The sequence below is a fragment of the Equus przewalskii genome, chromosome 5, assembly GCF_037783145.1.
Source record: "Equus przewalskii isolate Varuska chromosome 5, EquPr2, whole genome shotgun sequence".
NCBI classification, from domain to species: domain Eukaryota; kingdom Metazoa; phylum Chordata; class Mammalia; order Perissodactyla; family Equidae; genus Equus; species Equus przewalskii.
In genome coordinates this window covers 48,913,652-48,938,500 of record NC_091835.1, presented here as the reverse complement: position 1 = coordinate 48,938,500, position 24,849 = coordinate 48,913,652, and the positions used below count along the sequence as shown (strand labels likewise).

The 24,849-nt window shown below is 38.5% G+C and overlaps 1 protein-coding gene across 1 annotated transcript in view; it reads left to right on the top strand.

Annotated features, from left to right (window-relative positions):
• The first annotated feature begins 16,531 nt into the window (after positions 1–16,531).
• The window catches only part of GYS2 (glycogen synthase 2), a 52,759-nt gene continuing 44,441 nt past the window's right edge, over positions 16,532–24,849 (top strand). The window contains exon 1 of the mRNA XM_008526235.2: positions 16,532–17,016. Within this exon, the coding sequence (XP_008524457.1) occupies positions 16,896–17,016 (121 nt within the window). The 5' untranslated portion in view covers positions 16,532–16,895. The remainder of the gene's footprint in view (positions 17,017–24,849) is intronic.

Below are 24,849 nucleotides of genomic sequence, written 5' to 3'. Positions count from 1 at the left end.
ATGACTGGAAAAAACAATTGTTGTATGTGTGTCTCACACCCTAAACCAGGATGATTTCTAAATGAATCAAAGCTTTACATGCAGAAAAAAAAAAAAGTAAGTTCTAAAAGAAAATAGGGTACATTCTTTTATTACCTTGAACTTGGGTTGACCTTTCTAATTAAGTCTCCAAATCTAGAATCATTGTAGAAATGACCATTCCATTTAACCACAGAAAAAAAGAACTTCATGCCTGGAAAAACAACACAAGCAAAGTCAAGAGACATCAGCAAACTGGAGGAGAATATAGACTCATATTACAGGCAAAGAATGAATCTCTAATGTATAAGACTTCTTAGAAACTAGGTTTTTAGGGGCTGGCCCCGTGGCGTAGCAGTTAAGTTCACGTGCTCCCCTTCAGCAGCCCAGGGTTTGCTGGTTTGGATCCCAGGCACGGACCTATGCACCCCTTATCAAGCCATGCTGTGGCAGGCGTCCCACACACAAAATAGAGGAAGATTGGCGTGGATGTTAGCTCAGGGCCAGTCTTCCTCAGCAAAAAGAGGAGGATTGGCAGCAGATGTTAGCTCAGGGCTAATGTTCCTCAAAAATAAATAAATAAACTTCTAAAAAAAAAAAGAAACTAGGTTTTTAAATGTTATAGAAAAATAATCAAAGGGATATGAATAGACAGTTCACAAAAAAGGAAGCAAATTGCTATAAAATATGTGAACAAATTCTCAACTTCGTTTATAAGAAGTGCGAGTTAAAAGTATACTGATATACCATTTTCACCTAATAGGAAAAATCCAAATGTGTGATAACACACTCTATTACCACGACTATGGGGAAGCAGAACTCATATACTACTGGAAGGAGTATGAATTGCTATGACCCCGATGGAGGGCAATTGAGCGATATCTATGAAAACTGGAAAAGCACATGCGTTTGATTCAAAAGCTCCACTGTGGAGAATTAATCCTACATGCTAGCACAAGAAGGACATAATACATGTTTTGGTTTAGTCAGGCAGCATTGTTTATCATAGCAAAAGATAGCAAGCAATTGAAATGTCTATCAAGAGAGGACTGTTAAAGGCTGTCAATTCGCTCAGTGGAATACCATTCCATTGTGTAAAAGAATGAGCACGCCCTTCACATATGAATGCAGACGGAAGTGTTGATAAGTGAAAAGAGTAGCCTGCAGAAAAATGGAGGGAGAAAAAGAAGATATTTTCTATTTGATTGAATGTACATTAAGAAACTATAAGGCTACGAAAAAGCCTATGTCCCTTTAGAGTTAACGGATGATGGTTGGGGAAAAGGGAGGGTGGTGAGACCTGGGCATATGAAAGGGAGCACTTTAGGGTATAATTTTTATACTTTATGGCTTTTGAAGCAGGTGAGTGTATTATTTATTAAAGTTTTTTAAAATAAAAACATGTTAAAAATTGCTTTCAATGCAAAAAATAATAGCAAGGACATGAAAATCTTCAGAAATTCTGAGAGATTAATTTTGTCTTTTTGCATCACTTGTTCTCAGCTTCCTATACTGTGGAACAATAACAACAACTTCATCTCTTATGAAATGCCCTTTACAAACATTCTGAATGGTCTAGTGATGATTTTTTTCTTTTTTGAGGAAGATTAGCCCTGAGCTAACATCTGCTACCAATCCTCCTCTTTTTGCTGAGGAAGACTGGCCCTGAGCTAACATCCACGCCCATCTTCCTCTACTTTATATGTGGGACACCTGCCACAGCATGGCTTGATAAGCAGTGTGTAGGTCCATACCCGGGATCCGAACCAGTGAACCCCCGGCCTCCAAAGCAGAACATGTGAACTTAACCACTGCGCCACTGGGCCAGCCCCTAGTGATGATTTCTTTTAATGTCCTTGCTCAGATCACAAAGAAAAGCAAACCACACCAATCAAGTCATTAGATTGTAAGAGCTATTTGCTATTGTTTATAGAAGTCAGAATCCTCAAAGCTTTTTCAAGATCTAGTCATTTTCTCCTGGGAAACTTTGGGATTCTATTAACTGTTACACTACATATTCTCATTGCATAACACATTATAAGAAATTTATTATAAGAAATAAATTCTGTCTCTTTTCAAGCCCATGGAATGGGCTGTTTCTGAACAGGCACTGTGTTTTTGGATTTAACATTGAGATAGTATCTTCTTATTTCTAGATTATTCATCTGAAACCCATTGAAGCTAGTGATTGAAGACCAACCATTCTCTTTAAATATCCTGTATTACTTTATCTGTGCTCAGATAATAGAGGACAGACTTTACAATGTTAAACCAATAGATTTGACAGGATGATATAGAGAAGAACGAACTCTCACATCCTTGGAAGACAGATTTAATTTAATTTATTCTGAAACAACCAAGAAATTTTATTACTAGGGATCAGAGATGAATAGACATATAGGTAACGAAATTATTCTGAGATGAATCTGGTTTGGGGTGAAAACAACTTTCTAAGAAATACAGCAATCTCTGAGGGTTAGAAGAGTTAAATAACACAGGGGATTTTTCTCCTAAGGGAACAAAAATCCATCAGATGGTGATGACAAGTGACTTCCCAGGTTATCTTTTATTTGCTCTAGTGACATGGTATTTGGCGGCCTGCATTATGAAACACTGGTGGTTGCCAGGCATGACCTCTTAGCCGTGAGGAACTAGACGGCTGCCTGGAAATCATGACTCTCACCTGATACCAGGCAGCTGGTGCTTTCAATTCATGCCGAAGACTGATGATCATCTCTAATCAGCAAATAATTCTAAGAACAACGCACAGGATATTTTTAACAGTACACAAAAATAACACATATATATTAGTCAAGGGCTTTGCAAGGGGACTTCATGAGCCTATTTAAAATTTAAAGATTTATTACATTTTGTTTCTATCCCTAATAATAGTAGGGGGGATGGGAGAGAGGAGAGGTGTGCTAGAGCAATGCTTAACATAAGTAGGCTTTTAATGAATGTTGTGCAATTGCATATTAACAAACATATTTTTAGGTCAAAAGACTTATTTTATATGTAAATATTGTATTTATGTAAGATTCATATAGATACATAAAAAGGCATGTTTTTTCTGTATGTTAATTTTGAACACATTGTAAGTTCAATAATATACTTAATTTCATTTTAAAATTAAATGCCTTTTAAACACTTTCCTCCATGCCTCAACCCATATAATAAGTAGTAAGGTTCTTGAATTTTAACAATAAAAACTTATTTGGACATCGAAAACCCTTTTAAAGATAAAAACAACATCTCCTGAGAAACCGGTTTTGCTTTTTATTTTGTGAGCATTGAGAATAGAATGAGAAAGGATGTTCTGTTTCATGTGGACATTTTTGAGGTCGATTCATTCTATAAAGAGTTTTACTTATCATGACATCCAATTTTAACTTTATTCCTGGATATCCTTCATCCTTGGTTTTCTTATTCTTTTTTTTTTTTTTTTACCCAACTTCAGAATTGTGCTACCTTCTCACTGTCACATGGATCATTGTAAGTTGTTTGAAATATTGTCTAAAAAATGTGTACTGCAAGTGGGTAAAACTTCACAAAAAGCAGCAATAAACAAAACCTCCAGACTTTTATTGACTGTTATGTTTCAGACATCATGCTAGGCACTGGGATTCAAAGATGAAAATGACACAATTCCACCTTCAACAAGCTTGATGCAAGCAGAAAATTATGGTAAAATACAGTATGAGAAAAGTAGCCAGAGATATGCGCAGGGCTTTAGAGGAACATTAAGGAAGAATATCTAACATCACCTAGGAGGGTAGGGCTTAAGAAAGCCTTGGTCTAGGTGACACCTAGAGGATGAGAGAGGAGTTGGCCAGGTGCACAGAATGAGCAGCCAACAGACTGTTCCTGGCAGAGGGGACAGTATCTGCCCAAGCAGAGAGGCAGGTCACAGCATTGTGGCGGGGGGTTGGGGGGGGGGGGTTGAAATGCAGTCTGACGTCACTGGAGCATCAGATTCCCAGTTCTGAGTGTTAGACGATGAGGCTGGAGCAGGTGGCGGGACCTGCTTCCACAGAGACACCCACTAGAGAAAGTTGTGGTGGTACAACAATACACAGGGCATGTCAAAATCTACAGTGGAAGCCAACAATATTTAGACTCTTTCAATAATTATGATCTTTCAGGGTTATTGGATTTATGAGTAATGTACTCATTAAACTCTAAAAAAAGATAATCATTGATGTAACTATATTTTATAAAAGAAAAATGATCTCTTCCTTCCTCTTTCCCAGTTCCTTAACTTGAGAATTAATTGCTATGACGCTAGTATGTATGGAGATGCCGGACTCAAGAAAGAAGACACATCATTTCCAGAAGGAACGATTTTCTCTGGGAAGGCAGAGCTCTAGGTCCTCATGGAGTGCTTTCAACTCTCTTACATGCAAGCAAGTGAGTTAGAGAGCCAGAGATGGGGGCTGGCCCAGTGGGGCAGCAGTTAAGTTCACACATTCCACTTTGGCAGCCCGGAGTTCACCAGTTTGGATCCCGGGTCCCAACCTTCGCACTACTCGACAAGCCATGCTGCGGCAGGCGTCCAACATATAAAGTAGAGGAATACCGGCACGGATGTTAGCTCAGGGCCAGTCTTCCTCAGAAAAGAGAGGAAGATTGGCAGCTGAGGTTAACTCAGGGCTAATCTTCCTCAAAAAAAAAAAAAGAGAGAGAAAGCAAGAGATGTGTCTCTGCATTATCCTTTTTCTTCTTCTTTTTCTCCTTCCCTTAATCCTTTTCAAATCTTCCATCTTTTCCCTAGAAGGAACTCCCATTATTTCTTCAACTGTGACATTTCAACATTTTGCTCATGCTTGGTGACTTAAATTTACCTGATCTTACTTTTAAGTGCTTAAATATGAGGAATTCTGCCTATGCCTCCAAAAACACATTTAATCTCTCAAGAATCTAGTCATTAATTTTGACTGAGTGCTTACTGTGTTCCAGGCATGTGAAGGCACTGGAGGTGAAGCGGAAGGCAGTGGACATGAAGCCTAGTGGGAAAAAAAAGACACTAATCAAATAATCACACAACCAGATGTTGCGTATCAGTGTGATATCATTTCAAATCCACTTGTTTATGACTTAAATGAAGTTGTTTTAATCCACTTGTTTACGACAAAGGCAAAAAGAGTTGTTGTTTTGATGTAAGAATGGAATAAGCTGTATCAGGATATCATCGTCGCATTTGTTGTCATGGATAAGAACTCAGTAGTCCCACTCCTGAGAGGCCTTGCAGGGGGCTTATCAATAGGAACGTGTGGAGAAGTAACTATGACAAGGGGACATTTAGACTATAAATATCCAGAGTTTGTGAGGAATATCTGAGTTTTGGTCTGGGCAAGGCAACACTTTGCTGATCTGAATAAAGTCTCTGAAAACCTTGGGACATTGGCGCCTACTGTGGTAAGGGTGACTCCTTTGTCAGTAGTGGAGACAAAGCATGCAGCATCTCCATGAAAGATGATGGACCTGGCCACAACTGGTACCATCGTTCCTGGCAACAGGGGACTTTTCACTTTCTTTTTGCACTGGCAACTGGGTGTCAGCTCTAGGTTGGTAAAGCCATCTCTCCCAAGTGACTACTCATGTAAAAATTTTGACTTTATTTCTTTCATCTCCCCATGCCTGGAAGGATAGTGTGATTAATCTAACATTGATTTGGAGTATGTTATGTTATTTCTTTATTGGCTTATTAAGAGACTTTATCCTGTGTGCCATTGGCTTGTGAAGCTATTATAAATTCCACAGTGAACCTGTGTCAAATAAAATATAGGCAAAAAAAAAAAGTCTCAGTCTCTGAGTATGATTTTTGCCCCAAAAACAAAACACTGGGTATACATACAGTCATATGTCGTTCTGAGGAAGGCATTATTAGGCTATTTTGCCATTGTGGGAACATCGTAGGATGTACTTACACAAACCTAGATGGGGTAGCCTACTACACACCTAGGCTATATGGTGAAAATATTATGGGATCACCTTTGCATATGCAGTCTGTCATTGACCAAAATGTGGTTATGCAACACGTGACTATAACTACAAAGTGTAATAAGTATTAGGAGGAAAAAGTTCATGATGTTAAAAAGAATCTTTAAGAGGTGAACTTGCTGTATTTTGGGGAAGCATGGAAGGCTTCCCTCTGGGAAAGTTTCATTAGATCTAAAGGTGAAAGATTTGAAGACTATTCTAGGCTGAGAATGCGGCATGTACATTGGCTATGAGGTGGAAAGAACCATGTCCTATTCAAGAAACTAAAGGAAAGCCAGTGTGGTTGGGGCTCAGAAAAAAAAAGAGGAGAGTTAAAAAAAGAAGCAGCTTGTCAAAAGATAAGAAATGACAAGTGTTGGCAAGAATGTAGAGAAAAGGGAATCCTTGTGCACTGTTTGTGGGAATGTAAATTGGTGCAGCCACTATGGCAAACAGTATGGGGGTTCCTCAAAAAATTAAAAATAGAACTACCATATGATCTAGCAATTCTACTTCTAGATATTTATCCAGAGAAAATGAGAACGTTAGCTTGAAAAGATATATGCACCTCCATGTTCATAGCAGCCAGCATTATTTACAGTAGTTAAGACATGGAAACAATCTAATTGTCCACCAATGGGTGAATGGGTAAAGAAAATGTGGCATATAAATATGCAACAGAATATTATTCAGCCATAAAAAAGAAGGAAATCTTGCCATTTGGAACAATAGATCGACATTGAGGGCATTATGCAAAGTGAAATAAGTCAGACAGAGAAAGACAAATACCATATGATTTCACTTATCTGTGGAATCTAAAAAAATCAAAAAACAAGCTCATAGATACAGAAAACAGATTGATGATTGCCAGAGGCAGGGGGTAGGAGGTAGGCAAAATGGGTGAAGGGGGCGTCAAAAGGTACAAACTTCTTGTCATAAACTAAATAAGTCCTGGGGATGTAATGTACAGCATGGTGACTATAGTTAATAATACTGTATTGTATATTTGAAAGGTGCTGAGAAAGTAGCCTTAAAAGTTCTCATCACAAGAAAAAAAGCTTTGTAACTGTGTATGGTGATAGATGTTAACTAGACTTATTGTAATGATCGTTTCACAAAATATACAAATATCAAATATTATATGGTACACCTGAAACTAGTATAGTGTTATATGTCAATTATATCTCAATTAAAAAAATAAATTAAATTTAAAAAAAAGAAGAAGCTACAGAAGTACACAGGTACTGTATTCTGTGAGATCTTGTAAGCCAGGTTCAGAATCTGAATCCTTAGCCCAAGAGAATTTGGAGTCAACTGAGTATTTTGAGTTTGACTTCATTAGATTTGCATTTTTCAAAAAGCACTTTAATTGTCAAGTGGCAAGAGTGAATCCTGGAAACCATTACAAGACATGATTGTAACTTAGACTAGGGTAATGGTGGTGGAGAAGCAGAGAAACAGGAGAATTCTGGAGATATTTGTGAGGCTACATTGCTAGGACTCATGAGCAACAAGCAATGGTTAGGAGTGCAGATTCTAGAGCCAGACCACCTGATGTAAATCATGGCTGACATTTTTTAGCTGTGTGACTTTGAACCAGTCTATTAATCTTAGCCTCGGTTTTCACATCTGTAAAATGGGCATAATAGTGGTACTTCTCACCCAGGGTTGTTGTGAGAACTAAATACTTAATATACATAAAACTCCTAACACATTGCCTGGCACGTGCAAGTGCTTTAGAAACGTTTGATGCTATAAGCTTGGACATGGGGGATGTAGACAGAGAAGAGGGAGAGTCAAGGAGGACTCTCAGAAATGATATCCATTGTATTCAATCTTGGCTGGGATTGGTTTAGAATGAATCATCTAGGGGTATGAAATCATCAAGCTCTAAACAATCTACCAGAAATGATTGTGATTTTGTCCAATGGGAGAGGCTTTTGTTCAGGTCAGACCCCAATGAGGAAATTACTCTCTCTTCAAAGAGTGATTAAAAACAAAAGAACACCATCTTTGTTGAGGAATGCTGAACAGCAAAGAGCAAAATCACAAGGAGCTGCCTGCTATCGCAGAGCACTAATATTGAAACGACATAAGAAGCTGCTCCTTGGGCAATAAGGAATTAGCAGCCGTCTCCTTAGGAATTATTGAGACATGTTCATTCATGCATTCTTTCAGCAAACATTTCTGAGTGCCTATAACATGCCAGGCAATTTGCTAGGAGCAGGGATACATAAGTGACCGTGACAGACAGGGCTCCTAAAGGTGAGTGTGAAAGATTGATGCTCAACAAAATCCAAGAAATTATTTAAAACGACACTCTATATCTGAAATTAACAACTTGGAAAAAAGAAATAGAATCGATAAAGTAAAAATAAGAGGAAAAATAAGAAAAGTTACTAAGCATGATAAAGGCTATATTTCAGAGGTCAATAGCAAACATTATATTAACATATTAATACTAAAAGCAGTCTCGTTGATGTCAGGAAAACATTAGAGATGCTTGTCATTATTATTTGGCAATGTTCGGTATATTCTAGAAACTGCAATCAAACCAAAATGAAATGTGTTATAAATACTGGGAAAGAGTTACTATTTTTAGATGATTGCCTACCTAAAAAATCCAAGAAACACCATTAAAAACTATCAGTGCTAGCAAAACAATATAGTAAGATGGCAGATCCGAGATCACTATGTAAACATCAACAGTTTTCCCTTCTACTGGAAGAAATTTAAAATAGAGATGGAAAAAAGTCTCATTTCACACATCACACTAAAGATAAAAGCCTTCGAATATCTATGAATACATTAAATGCAAAAAGCAAAATAAAAGTAAAGTCTTATATGAAGAAAATTATGAAATTACTAATTATAAATTATGAAAAAATATAAATTATAAAAGTTACTAATCAAAAGACTTGAATACAGAGATATTTTATACTCCTAGGTGGGAAGATAATATCACTCAGATATCCATCCTTCCCAATATAAAATTAGATGAATTCCAAGCAGAAACTGAATGGTTGGGTGTTTTTGTTTCGGTGGAGTGAGGGGTCTGAGGGGAGGGGGGTTGTTTTGTTGGTGGTGGGTTTATCCAAGTGCGATGGAATTAGATGAGATGTTTAAAGTATCATAGCAACATGGTCATAATTTCCTAATAAAATGATCCCTCTAGCTGCTGCGCAGAAAACGGACTGTGTGTGTTTGCGGCAAGAGGGAGAGCTAGGGAAATGCGGGGAGATAGTGAGGAGGATTAAGAAGGCTAAGGCAGTTAGATAATAGATGAGGGGGTCTTGGACCACGGCGGTGGCCAAGGCAGCAGAGAGAAATGGACTCCTTTGAGACATATTTAAGAGAATAAATTGATGGGCCTCAGGGCTTGAAATAAACTGAGTATTTTCAGACGCAGAAAGAAAAATTTGGAAGTATTAATAAGGACCCTGACACAAGATAGCGATTCTCAGTGAGGAGTGTCAGGAAACGAACAGATTGCCGGGAAATAATTGGGAAAGCTTCAATAAAACCCGGGCACCTCAAAAAAGAAGATACAGAAATGAGAAGAAGAAAGAGTTTTCTTTCAGCCACGTCTAGCTAAGAGCTTTCAGCAGTTCTTTGCAAAGAAGAAACTGGAAATTATTAATGGAACTATCATTTGTATTTTGCTGCATAGATTATACTTAAGTTAAATGTTTAAAAATTGTTCATATTATTCACGGCATAATGTGAATTCTGTCATTCTTATCTAACCCCGTTGTGTTTATAAAATCCTAAATAATGAAACCCTCCAGAGATTGCTACGCGTTAAATATCTCGACTGGGTGAATGCTAACTGAATTGCACTCAAGCTTCTGCTATCCAGGGGGAGAAAACTGGGTGAGCAGTATTTCTCATAGGATTTTGTTCCAACAGGTTCAATTTCTGTGTGATACGTTGACTCTAGAGAACAAATTGTTTATACAGAGAAGGATCCATCACTTTCTACCTGACTTCTCAGAATTAAAAAAGTTAATTAACCTTATAAAGGTTAATCTCCATGAGGATGTTTTAAAAAATATCATTTTGGCAAATTATTGCCATCACTAATAAGAGTAAAAGTCTAGCTATTACAATCTTCTGAAGATCACAAAAAAAAAAATCAAAAGAGAAACAGTTAAGACAGAAAATAACATTCTCTTCCTGTTATTCTACAAACTGCTCTGCTCCTCTTCAAAGGAGACAAAAATTTTTATTTTCAATGATGTATTTTGGTAGAGGTGAATTTCTAATATTCTACACAATTAAGATAAAATTCTTAATTTCGTACAGATGCTCACAGACCGATACACATGTCCTAGCATGTCCCCAGCGCTCCTGTGGTGTGATGACCCACGCCAGGTATTGAACTAAATATTAACTAATAGTTAATAAAAACTTAACAAGCCAGTCTTTGCTATTGTAGAATTCACGCAGGTTCAAATGTGTAGACTTTCTTCTCTTATAAAAATATTTGTATATCTTAAAATTCCTAATTAAGACTTCTATGGTTTGAGACAAAACAAACTTTTAAAAACAACTTTCGAGGCCGTTTTTTACAAAAAGCTTGTGGAAGCTGTATATTCTATTCCTGGATCAAGGCCTAATTCTAACCAGCTGCAAAGCTGAGATAATAAATGCTTTCAGAACAAACAGTATCTTTCAACCTCAATCCAGAAGTTAATTTGGTCTAGGATTTAAGGACTCAACATCAGTTTTTAATTGCATACATCTAACCTAGTGTCTCTGAGTATTTGCCCATCTCTCCACTGAAGGTAAGAACTGCTAGGCTAATTGACAAAGAGATAATAAATTGTTTTTAATTTTAACTCTTTCTTGGTCCTTTGGAATGCTTTATAATATGTGCTTTATATTCTGATTATTTGTTTCTTGAACTTAACCTGCTTGCACAGCAGTTAATCTTTTCTGATTGGTTCACCTTCAGGAATATTCTGTCCCTTCCATAGGAACTACTATTTAGCTAATTGTGATGTTATAATGATATTTTCTTAGAAATAAAAATCCTGAGTTATGGGATTTTCGGGGAAATTGAATTTCTTTGCTCAAAACTTAGTTTCTGGTCTCCAGAAAGCTGTGTTCTCAAGCAGGCGCCTACATACCCAGGACAAATGGGAAAAGCTATTTAGTACATGATCTGAAAAATTAGCATTCTTAAAGTTTGCTTTTATTCATAAAATAAACTTTTGGTTTTGTAAGCAAAGCTAAAGTTTCTAAGCCTTTTATCTAAAAAAGAATGAAAAGAAAAACTTTTTTGGTTACTATAGTAATGTTAATCTGACCTGTGGAGAGCAGAGAGGACAGCACTATCTTTAGCATTCATTCATTTATTCATCAGTGATTTATTTATTCATTTGTGTTGTTTGTTTTGTTTTTTGCTGAGGAAGATTAGCCCTGAGCTGACATCTGTTCCCTATCTTCCACCACCACAGCATGGCCACTGACGAGTGGTATAGGTCTGCACCCAGGGACCAGGCCTGGGCCGCCAAACCAGAGTGTGCCAATCTTAACCACTAGGCCACCAGGGCTGGGCCTCATTTGTAGTTTCAACTAGGCAGCTATACACATGTTTGGTGAAACACTGACTTCATTAAAGCAGTTGCCTGGGATCACAATCTACAAAAAAGCAGCTCTAAGTATCAAACCCATGCCCTCAATTACTAAGATATGGATATGCTGAAACATATATTTACTTCCCATGCATACCTATCTTCACTGCACTATGTTAGAAAGACCTCAAAACAAATAACAGAACATATTTGTCACCTGCAGGTTAGCACATGGACTTAGAAAAAATCTCCCTGCATTTTCTTACCCCTCTCTTCTCTTCTCAACCTTCCAACCTAAATCAACACTAAAGAATTTTATAATCACTCATCAGAAAAGTAATTCCACAGTATTCGTGGGGGCCATTTCAGTGTTACAAGAACAACTTCTTTTCCAGTCAAAGTGCATGTGAAACTGCCAACTATATAAAGTAAGACTTCTCTTCCAAGCGTAGCAATTGAGAAATAACCTAGTACTGATCTTGCGAAAGACATGATTTAAAAAAAAACTTTAAATGTAAATATAACCTAACAAATTTTAAAATCTTGTGTCCCCACAGAATTGTGTTTATAATAGAGCTGAGTAATGTCTATGACCGTTATGACTTTTCCCTTTGATCTGACACCATCGAATTAAGGATCTGTGTTTAATGAGAACATACTTTTATGCCTTCTGCACACAAAAATGGAGATTTATTGGGTTGATAGAAAGAGCTAAGTCAAAAAATACATGTTCTCAAGGAGATATTTGATAAACATTGATGGTACAAGAGTTCATTGGGGTCCAATGTATTGCCAGTTTCATCAAGGTTGGGTAGAACTGATTCTCTGGTTCGCTTAACCACCCTGAGCATTGACATAGAAGCTGAAGAAAGCGAGTATCAACAGGCATTCCACCTGACAGAAATCACTTCAGTACAACGGCCATACTAACATCAGAATTTCTCTCATTATATTAAAAAAATAGATAAATATTACTACATCGACTATTTTCATGGCACCATTTTGAAAGAAAATTAGTTTGTTACCACATACATCACTTGACTTGTTATCTTTGTCGTATTTGTCATAAATATATGTACTTTTTTATAAGCTTCTGCATAGTATATATACCTCTGTTTAGTATAAAATCATTATGTTGAAAGATTTGGCCGTGTTTTACGTCCTGAACTTGGTGGAGAATGTCAGAAAAGTAAGCCTGTAGCTTGGTATCTCTAAGTCCACACCTGTGTCCCTGCATCTAAGTAGAGCTCAGAAAAAGGGGAGTGTAGATGACAGACAACTAAAGGTCTCCCAAATTGAGACCAGGGCAGAAGGCAGATTAGCAGCTTGAGCTGGCCTGCCATCTGTTGACTTCATGCGTCTGGATTGCAATCCTGGACTCTAAGTCAAAGCAGGATTTGGCAGACACTGTACCAGGGACGTGTATACATTCTCTTCACTAATCCTCACAACGACTCCACAGGTAAATATCATCACCCCCATGTCATAGGCACATACAAATAGTTCAATTCCCGCTGACACTCGCCTGACCCCAAAGCCCTTGTGTTTAACAATTTCACTCTGCTGCCTCTCCAGCAATCTCCTGGTAAACGTACAGTATCTCAGACCTTGGCTTCTGCTTTTGGCAGCTTTTGCTCTCGTCTTCACGTCACCTTGCTCCAGATTCTGATTTCTTTCAACTGATTTTTACAGAAGAAAATAACAACAACAAACCATTAATCCTATTGATTTTATTGAAAATTTAATGGGAAAATAAGGGAGTCAATATACACTGACAAAAGCATCACAAAACTTGATTGAAGGTCTCAGGGTGACTTACTTTCTCCCCAGGGAGATATCATCTTTCTGCCTTCTCTCTTCCCCCAAATTCTTGTTCTTTCACTTCTTTATCCACAGGTGCTAAAGCTAACCCCTCCGAATCTCCATCTTGTCTACTCTACTCAGTGAAAGAGGAGTTTAAAATAAAACTATAGAAGAGGGCAGAGCAAAACAAAAGCTCTATTCCAAAACCAAGTTCTGAGTGACTGAGTGAGACTCCATCTATGCTGCCACTTAAAATAATCTCAGTGGTCGAGGTCCAGCATCCCTCTCATTATCTTCAATGTGATGGGTGGGCGTTGTCAATTTAGATTAATACAAGGTTCGTTTAAGGATAATCACTTCTTTCTTTGGCCATTTCCTGATCAGCAACTCCAATTTTGCATAGAAAAGAAATTAAATCAAAAGTTTAACAGTCCTGTGTTTTTAGGGACTTGGCAGTGAACTAGCCCCTTGGAGAGTAAGGTGACTATGGTGACTGCTAAAAGAACAGATTTACCCAGCTCCAGCTGATCGTTGCCCTGAAGGTATGTAAAGAGGATCTAGATTTTTCAAAAGAAAATAGAAATCCAAAGCTGTATGTGAAATCTCTCTCTTTTGAGAAATAATTGCACCTTTTGTGCAGCACTGTATGTCCCAAGTAAAACTCAGGGCACCATGAGGTGGTCTGTGCCATAAAAGTTGAACTTTCTGGAGCTCTATTGCGGGTGAGTCCACACCACCCACACTGTACTCCCTCTTCCTACGATCTCACTACCCCATGGCTTCAGCCACCAGCTGTGTCCTAGATTTCTTGTTTGAGGTTCTGAGTGGGCAGAATATCTAACTTTCTGTTAGACATTTGGCTGGTATCTCACTCTACCATATCTAAAGTTGAAGTCATTATCTAATCTCTCAAGTCAACCTATGCTTCTCCCACTATTTCTTATTTTAGTATACTGCAGGACTATCTGCCTAGTTGCCCAACTAGGTACAGAACTACCCTTACTTGTCCACACTCAATAAACTCCAAGTCCTGTCAACTCTTAAACATATCCCACCACCCACTTCTCTCTCATTCCCCTGGTAACACTCTCATGCAAATTGCCACCATCTCTTGCGTAGAGGACATTGGAATCATTTTTACTGAGGTTGGGTTCTCTAGCCAGCCCATCAGTGGAAAATCCTGGCCAAGATACATGAGTCAACCCTCAGGCACATTCAGCCAGGGAGACACTCAGACCATGGAAAGATCAATTGTAGGGAACGCAGTCTTCTGGTTCCTCCTCTTTCTGGGGCATCCTCTCTCCTCACTGAGTGGAGTCTCCCAAGCTATTTAAATTGTTCTCTCTTGTTCTTTCCATCTTCTCTTTACCTAGTAGATATAATTGAATTTTCAGAAGTTAAATATTCATATGATGCCTATCGAAATATTGTAAACACTTTGTCTTTTGTCTCATCCTTCCATAATCCATTCTCCATTGTGCAGTGACAGTGATCTTTAGAAAATGCAAATCTGTAGAATGATTCACTATTTAAAATATGTCACACCATGGAATCAGACCTCACTCACCAAACTTGTCTGAAACAAACCCCCGCAGTGTGGTGTGATTTGTTCCAGTTTTTTACTAGGCTGTTACACAAGGGTGTTTACTTTGTGATTATTCATTGGGCTTACAATTTGTGCATTTTGCTATTTATGTGCTTGACTTGAACTTAAAAATATGTAAAAATAAAATAATGCAAATTCTATCATGGCTTTTTCTTGTTCTTAGGATAAATTCAAAACTCTTTTTCCCTCCCAACGTTATTAAGATGTAATTGATATATAACATTGGGTAAGTTTAAGCTGTACAACATATATTGTGAAAAGATTACCACAGTAGGGTTAATTAATGCCTTCATCACCTCACATAATTCCCATTTCTTTTTTGTGGTAAGAACATTTGAGATCTCCTCTTTCAGCAACTTTCAAGCATATACTACAGTATTGTTAACTATAATCACCAGGCTGTACGTTAGACCCCAGAAATTATTCACCTTATAACAGGAAATTTGTCCCCTTTGACCAACATTTCTTTATTTCCCCCAACCCCTGGCCCTTGGCAATCATCATTCAACTCTCTGGTTCTGTGAGTTTGGCTTTTTTAGATTCCACGTGTAAGTGAAGTTTATCTTTCCCTGTCTGACTTATTTCACTTAGTATAATGCCCTCAATGTCCATCCATGTTGTTGCAAATGGCAAGATTGCCTTCTTTCTCATGGCTGAATAATAGTGCATTCTGTGTGTGTGTGTGTGTGTGTGTGCGTGCCACGTTTTCTTTATTCATTCATCCATTGATGGATACATAGGTTGTCTCCAAGTCTTGGCTATTACAAATAATGTTGCAATGAACTTGGAGGTGCAGATATCTTTTCTAGTTAGTATTTTCATATCCTTTGGATAAATATCCAGAAGTGGAATTGCTAAATCATATGATAGTTCTATTATTAATCTTTTTGAGGAAGCTCCATGAGCTTTCCATAGTGGCTGCACCAATTTGCTTTCCCACTAACAGTGTACGAGGGTTCCCTTTTCTCCACATCCTCGCCAACACTTCTTATTTCTTGTGATTTTAATAATAGCCCTTCTAACAGGTGTGAGGCGATATGTCATTGTGGTTTTGATTTACATCCACTGAATTATTCTTTATCAATTTTATATTTGAGGTAAATGTACAAATAGGAGGAAAATTAGTTTCTACTACCCCATTAAAATCATGGTCTGATGATTATTAATCAGTCTAAATTACATTCTTTGTACATTATACCCAAAAACACACTGGGATTTATACGTTTCAATAGGAAAATTTTTAAGAAAAGATTTAAGAAAAGGGAAACCAAGTTCTATGCCTATCCTCAAAATTTAGTTTGTAAATGTAGAATAAAATAACCAGGAATAATTTTTTAAAACACTGTAGAAATAGGAATCAAAAGAATACTTCAGAAATCTAAAGGCATTTAATGCCTGGAAACTCAGCCCAGTCAATTCTACACGTAATCTAAAGTGGTCTGCGAAATTTAGAAGGGGAAATGCGAATTTTGGATCACCTTGGAAGTGATGAAATAAGCATTGGTGACTGTGTGAGTCTAGGAGTTTGGCCAAAAGGACAAGGGTCAAAGGTCTGGACTTGTGTCATGCTCAGCCTATGAGAATTCCACTCTCCCAAAGGGTGCTTGCCTAAGCCCCAACCCGAGGATTGTACTCGTGATTGGGTTGTTTAGGTAGATACTGATTGCAGAGATTATCCTCACTTGACCTGCCCAGAGAAACTGTACAGAGGAGCTGAGAATTCTTCCTTCCATCGGGAGTTCTCTGAGAAGCACATCAGATTTCACTGGGCTGGTTTATTCCTATGAGAAGCTCCCGAAGAAGCCTGACATCTACCAGCTCCGAACCTCCGAGTCTCTAAAAGCACCACGCCTGGGATTACAGTTAATTGAAGGAGGGATTCAAAAAAGTTTCAGAGCACTGGACGAAGAATGCTGCGGGGTCGATCTTTGTCTGTGACATCCCTTGGAGGGCTTCCCAGGTGGGAAGTTGCCGAACTTCCTGTGGAAGACGTACTGCTATTTGAAGTCTCTTGGGAAGTGACCAATAAAGGTTTGTACTACCCTGAAGGTGGCGATTTGCCAGATTGCTGAAGCATGTGGATTAGAATTTCACAGACGACCCGCTAGTGAGAATGAGTTGCCAGTGAGTGAAGAAAGTATTTCAACTGAATAGAAATTTAGCTTACATTTAACCTTGTCTATTTCAACCGGCAATGAAAACTTAGACTTGGGTACGTGTTGAAGGGGGAGCAAGTTGAAAATATTAGTCCTTGCCAGGGAATGTGCATTTAAATTCAAATTTGAAGTCCATATTATGACAAAACAGGAATAAAAAGTTAATATTTACTTTTTTGCTTTTATGATTTTTCTCAGCAAAAAAGCACAGTTAAGTACTTTAGGGAGAACTGTATGCGATCAGGACCAGTTAGAAACTATAACTGCATATACTGTTAGCGATTATGTGAGATATTTAATAGTATTTCTAACAGTTCAAGATTAGCTTGGAATAAAGTTTTAATTTAGAAGCTGCTCAAAAGGCATAATATTGAGCTCCTATTAAGAAAAATGAAAATAATTTTTTCTTCAACGCTATATATACCTGGAAATTATATAACAAGAAAGGAAATCAAATTGACAAAATAACTTCCTAATAAGTATAAACTCACTTGTGCTGGATTGGAGAAGGCAAGCCAGAGAATACAACCCTAATGATTTTTATAACAACGGTTTCTATAAAATTACTAAAAGAGCAGTTCCCTGTGGGTTGATATTATCTAGTTTAAAAGTGTCAACACTATTGACATTAAGATTGAGGGAATATTAGCAAAGAAAAAGTAACAGCTTTGAAGGTTGAGTTCTTCAAGGTCATGAAGAACCAGGCCAAGCGATGGGTGGGTGAGAGGGAGTAGGAACCTGTGGAGTTTAAAGGATCTGAACTGACAGCATGTGGTGTGACACACTACATGTTTATCACAATAATTTAAAGGACCCGAAATGATAACATGAATGTGGTATATTACTTCTTCCTTTTCGCTAATCAGAGCCGGCATAACTTCAAAGATATAGGAATGATATTTGGCGCCTGTGCTGATTTTCATCTTATGCTGAATGTTCAAAGTTCTCATGAGTACGCGTTCATAAAATTCATAAAATCAAAACTAAAAATCAATTCTGCCTATGTAGAAATGCACAGCACGCACGTAAGAGAACTAAGCACAGTCTTTCTCCCTGTATTCTAACGAGGAGGAAGCAAAGAGGACAGAAACTTTATTTTGGAGAAGTGAAGTCTTTTGCGAATAGCTATTTCTAATGTTCTCTTTCCAGTCACAACTTTTTAAATATGTCCAAAGTTCCTGGGAACAGAACCTTCGCTATTACACGTGAATCCCGGAGTGTACCTTGAAATTGTGATTTTCTCAACAGAGTAGGCAGTAACTCAAGTATGGAGATTGTTGGTGGAAAAAATTCGGGGGAGTCTTTAGCAGCAGGAATCAGTGCAGAAGATCTCTGCATGAGTTCCAGCACCTAGTAGAGCCTCTTGTCTTTCCATCTTTTCTCTCCATTTCGCAAACACTAATGGAGCATTGTCTCCTGATGCGGGGAACTCGTTGATGAAAACTGTTATCCCATGGATCTTATATCCCAGTGACATGCATGCTCTTCTCAGGGCCTGGAACAGTGCCTGGCATGTAGAAAATGCTCAAAGGATTTCTTTCTTTTGAGTGAGGAATGAATAAGTTTATTTTCAACCTCTAAGCTGTCTTTCATGCTTATTTTCTTTCATTTCCTGTGCAAGAGGAAGGGAATTTTTTTGTGGAGGGGAACCCACAGTATGATTTACCCAAGTTGACATCATCTCCAATATATCTTTATTTTAATATTTATTGCAGTCTGGTTTTTTTTGGTTTTTTTTTAAGTGGGAAAGATTGGCCCTGAGTTAACATCTGTTGCCTATCTTCCTCTTTTTGTATGTAGGATGCCACCACAGTGTGGCTTGATGAACAGTGTGTAGGTCTGCTTCCGGGATCTGAACCCGCAAACCCCAGGCTGCGAAAGCAGAGTGAGCAAACCTCACCATTATGCCACTTGGCCAGCCCCTGCAGTCTGATTTTTAAGAGATTTTTGCATAAATTGATTATTGTGTTCATCCCTGGAAATACATTGACATGATAGTTTTTTTTTTAATTTATTTTGAACTTTCCCTTCCCTGCAGTTCATAGCAGGGATATGCAACATCTTAGAGATCATGAATTCAGCTCCTCCATTTTGTAGATGAAATGGACGCCAATAGGCATCAAATGATCAAGCAAATAGCAGGGAAGGGACTAGCATTTGGTCTCCCCGAAGTCCACTGCTCCTTTTTACTACCACACAAGAGAATTAAACACTAAAACCTCCATTGCCAAAGAAAATGTCCTGAGGTGAAAGAACACAGGATTTTCAGTCATAGACATAGATTTCTGAGACTTTGTAAAAGCATCCTTAAACTATTTGACTATGAGCTTCCTTATAAATGAAGTGCATGTAACATGCTCCAGCCATCTTACAATGGTTTGTGGCAACCAAGGAAACGCATTCATATCCATGAAAACAAAAGACTTTTGGAGAGGGAAAAAAGCCCTCACTGCCAGAATTTGGCCAATGAACAATGGAAGTGTGTAAAACACAACAAATGAGAGAGCTATAGTTAAATTATTGGATGTCAATTCTCAGACCTCAAAATAACCTTTTCCACTGGTTTGCATACCAACAAATATTTATATAACAACACTTGTTCATTGACATGTATTGTTTTATTCATTCATCCATTTATTATTAAATAAAGATTCATCAAGTGTCTGTTAGGTGTCAGGCGCTGGGTGAAGAGGGGCGTAGCGTTTAACAATATAGAATCGATTCCCAATCTTTCAGAATTTACAAACTTGAGGGAAGATAGATACTGAACATGCAATTATAGTGAAACATGATGGATGTAAGAATAAGAGAACGAGATGTTCTGACACTATTCTGTGGGGGAGAGGGGCAGGGGTTTGGGAAAAACCTCTCTAACAGTGAGATATTTGAGGTGATACCTCAAGTGTGAATAGCTGTTGAGTAAAGATAACAGAGGAGGCGATAAGGAGGGCACGGTGTTCTATGTGAGGGAACCGTGTATGCCAAGATGCAGAGGTGAGAAAGCACACTCTGTTCAAAGATCTGAAGAAAGCTCAGAGAGGGAAAAAGAATGGAGCATGACAGGAGGTGGGAGAGACCAGCGGAGGCTAAAGTGTGAAAATTATCGTGAATTAATAGTCCTTAAGGAGTTTTATTTCCAATCCTTGAATGATGGGAAGCCATTCAAGTTCTAAATTGTGAGAAGTGCCAAGTAGTCAGATGTATTCTTGAAAAAACACTATACTTGTTGGGGGCGAGTATAGCGGGAAAGTTAACAGACAAATTAGAGACAGTGCGGGGGCAGCCCCGAGGGCGAGTGGTTAAGTTCACATGCCGGCTTAGGGGGCCCAGGGCTGGTTGGGATCCTAGGTGAGGACATGACACTGCTCATCAGGCCATATTTAGGCGGCATCCCACATGCCACAACTAGAAGGACCCAGAACTAAAAGTATACAACTATCTACTTTTTAAAAAAAAATTAGAGACAGTGGTATTGATGCGGGGTCGGTGAGCCAAGGAGTCGAAAGAAAGATTTCTTGAACTCTCAAGATCTGGCAGTAGTGCTCTTTTATTTAGAGAATAGTGTGGAATAGCATGGGGACAGGACCCATGGGCAGTCAGAGCTGCTGCGTGGGGACAGGGCCCACGGGCAGGAGGAGTCGCTGCTGCTGCCCCCGCTACTGCTGCCAACATGGGTGGAGAGTAAGGCTAAATTTAAGGCATAGGCATGTGAGTTATCTCCTTACAAGACAAAGGAAAGAATATGTGAAAAAGTTAAAATGGTATCAGTGCCAGTAGGGTCAGGCCATTGGGCGGTCCCACAACTTTTAGATAAGAATCAAACCGGATTGAGTAAATGGCAGAAGCCACCGCTTAAATATTATCCTCAGCCAGAGACAACGGAGGATTTTGGGGGCAGGGGGCTGAGGGTCAGTTACATGAGGTTGCCAGACAGTAACCAACTTAAGTCCTTGCCTTCCCCATTAAGAGTTTCCAGAGATAAGGCCATCCCACCTTCTTCCTGGCCCAGAGAGGGAGGCATCTTTACAAATGGAGGTTTCCCTTACAAATGTAGACGTCTCCCAACAAAGGGCAAGCAACTCCGCTCCTCGGAGCCTGCTTCTCATCTGCAGTTTTAAAATTAACCAGCCTAAGAATCCTCATCAATATGGTCTAGGATGGAGCATTTTGCCCAAATGTTGGAAACATAAAGATTTACTTTCTCCTTCTTTGCTCAGCCCTTACTACAATCATTTCTTCAGCACAGATTTGCCCAAATCACTGTAGACTAAGTACCAATTATCATGTTGAGGATATTTAGGATCATTAAAAATATTGTCACAAATAATGAATGTAATTTAATACACATGAACACTTCTGCAATTTGGTTGTTAAATGAATGCTTCCCTCAAAATCAACTAAAAATAATTTGTTTTAGCCCTAAACTAGCATATTGCTGGACATAATACCTCTTCCTGCTCCCTCCTTAAATCAGGCACCATAGCTCTGGGTCACATGGTGTGAAAAGGACATGGAAGAACTCAGACAACCACATTCAAAATGGTGTGGGAGAAACTGATGATAATTGCAAGTCGACTGTTCTGAGGGATGCATTCTAAAGGTGGGGACCTTGATAAAAATGGACTTCGAGGCATTTATAAACCTAAAATTGGATCTGAAAATGGCATATGCTCAGATGCAGATGTGCTTTTTCGGAGAAGAGGACTGAACGCTTTCATCAGATTTCCGAAGTCCTCAATGATTGACCTGAGGACCAGCGCTCTGAAGTTCCCCAAGCCCCTGGGTTCCTTTTGTTAACCCTGAAGGCCTGGACTCAGAATTAAAAAGCTATTTCCTCTAACTGTTATTTTCCAAACAGCTTTTCTCTAGAGCAGAATAGAAAGAATTTAGATGTTTGTGTTTTCTGATGCTACTCATTTTCTTCCTCTGTCCCTCCCACCCACCGTTTTTAAAGATCCACCAATGTGTGGCTCCACAGAGTTACTGACAATCTTGCCATCTACAGCCCGTGGGCTCTGGAGTCAAACTTCCTGGACCGAAATCCCAACTTCATCATTACCTGTGTGATGTTGGGTCTATCTCATGGCCTCTCTGTGCCTCAGTTTTCCCCATTTAAAAATAAAGATAACAATAGCATCAACCTGTAATGGTGCTGTGAAACTAAAAGAAATATCAGGTGTAAATCACTTAAAACAGTGCCTAGCATTTAATAAACACTCTGTAGGTATTAGCTTATTAATTATTTCTTCATAAAATTTGTTCATAAAATGAGGGAAGTTGGATCATACTGGCTTTCACTGTGAGTGACTCCATGATTCTATTTTTAAATGCAAAAGCAGAAGGGAGAAGAAAAGATGTGGGTCAGGGTTACCACAATTGTGGGCGACAGCAATTAGGGGTTGAGGGCTTTTTGCCTGGTGTGGATATGCAGTGGCCGTGTCAATGGCATCCCAACCACACCACATGAAACACACCATCCGTGTCCAAACCATGATTGGCACACACATAGCTTCAAGATGAGCACTAGCCTGCTGGCTTCCTTTTCATCCAGACGGCTGTGTCTGAGCGCCCCATGTATAAAATATGGAGCCGCCCTTGTGGTGTACTCAGGGTGGGGTGTGCATGTCGTCTTGGTCTAAGTGTATCATCTCCCACTGCCCGAGACCACGACTGCTTTGATTTGCACCACGGACCAAGCATAGTGCTGGACACGCGCTGTGGACCATTGTCACCAGAAGCGTTTCCTCTTTCCTACCAGATCTACTACTGCCTCAGAGAATGAGGTTCTGACTGTACAATGCCTACCCCTGCTTCTGTGACTGTCTTGAGACAGGAAGTTCAGATTATTAGCTATGTATACTGAAGTCACATGACTTCCAAATTCTGTAACTTTTAAAACATTTTAAAAATAGTGAAAGTAGTCCCAATTTATATGTAACTATAAAATGCCTTATTTTGGCTGGTGTCCATTGTGGTTTGGAATCCGATTTTTAGCAATATTAGCAGTGTTTCTAGATGAAAACTTGGGGTTTTAGCTACCTTAATGATGTATATGCCATGGGAGCCCGTCTTTTCTTTCTTATGAAAGGTCTGATAATTTGTCCTCACATTAAAGAGAGCTCCCATGTTGTTTCAGAAAAATATAGATCAATAAAATACAAAGTACATGTTTGAAAGTGAAGAGTAAGTCCAAATTCAGTGACGTACACTGTGGTGAAACCAGAAGTCATTAAAAAATATGAGTGGGTGAACCTCTGGTTTATACTCCAAATTTGAAAATAGGAATGATCTTATTTTTATGCCATTGTACTCATGAGAGGAGTTTGGGGCAAAATGTGGTAAATAAACAGGAAAAATCAAGGAAACTAGTTAGCATATAAATATGAGAAGGACAGAGAGAGGCTAAAATGATGCTTGGGCATATGAAATGCAGTAAGAAGACTTCTCCACAGAAAGACTACAAGGAGAGGTGTCGGGGGAAAAAGATTTATTTACAATCAGGCCTCGACCAACATGGGCTGGACTTTTATTTCATGTCTTTATTCCTGATAGACTGAAAGAACATAGCCGTGGTATCCGTGAGCACTCTAAGGCTATTTGGGGACTGTCTATATCAAGGCTGAAGCCCTCAAATAGGAAAAAGAGCCGGCAAATTAATTAACTATATTTATGTTTGCATTTCAATTCCCAAATCTAAATGTCCATTTTTTTTCAAATAATTTCTCTTCTTCCTTATGTCCTTTAGTGAATAAAAATGTGTTTGCATTTACCCAAGTGTATTTGAATTTGGAGCACAATCTAGAAAACAAGGATGTTCTAAGATCTCTGGGCAACATACATAATTGCATATAAAAGAGATTTCAAGAATAGAAATGTGAATAAGGCATTTAATAAGGGTGTGCCATCAGAAACCAATCATATATTGCCCTTGATAAGATGAAGGAAATAAATCTACAGAAGAGGAGAAATTATTTGAAGATTTTGCATTTTTATGGATAATGGCTTTCATAAAACTTTATATATATATTTAAATATGTTGCTAAAATGTGACTCACACTTTAAACAAAAGTTCTTTTTAGTTGTCCTTGCAAGCTATTTCTCTAAATTTGTTTTTCCTCAACAAGTAGTTTTGACGGTTCATAAAATTTTCTAGACTTTGGGAAAACATTTAGGTGTACTTGATGTTGGCATCAATCTGCGTAGACTCTTTCCTTGCTGAGCGGTTAGGGGAATCGTGCCTGTTCTGGTCTAGTCTGGAAGCCACTGCTCGTGGGATCTGCAGATCTTCTTCATCTGTTCCATGTTGTCCTCATCACCTGTCATCTGAGCTGTGACTGATAGTGTCCTTATTATCAGACTCTGCTCAAGTGACAGTTTAAATTTTCTTTTCAGTATAATAAAAAAGCTTTTCCTTAAGGGGGAAGTTCTTAAGGACAGTAAGTTTGTGTAGTCTCATGTGAAATTTTGTTTGCATGTAATATTTACTTTTGGGAGGTACATTAGCTCTTCTCTTTTATAAATTAATGAATACTGTCAGTATCATAGGGTAGGTTCAACATTTGCCTTTTGGTTTCATCTCTCACGAGGTAACTTGCCAAAAAGTGTATTTTGAATGGCTCAGGCTTAAAGAAAAATTTGCTGATGCCAATTCTCCCTTTTGACCATCAATTGTGACTAGCGACGAGATTTATTATTTAAAGTCTAAGTT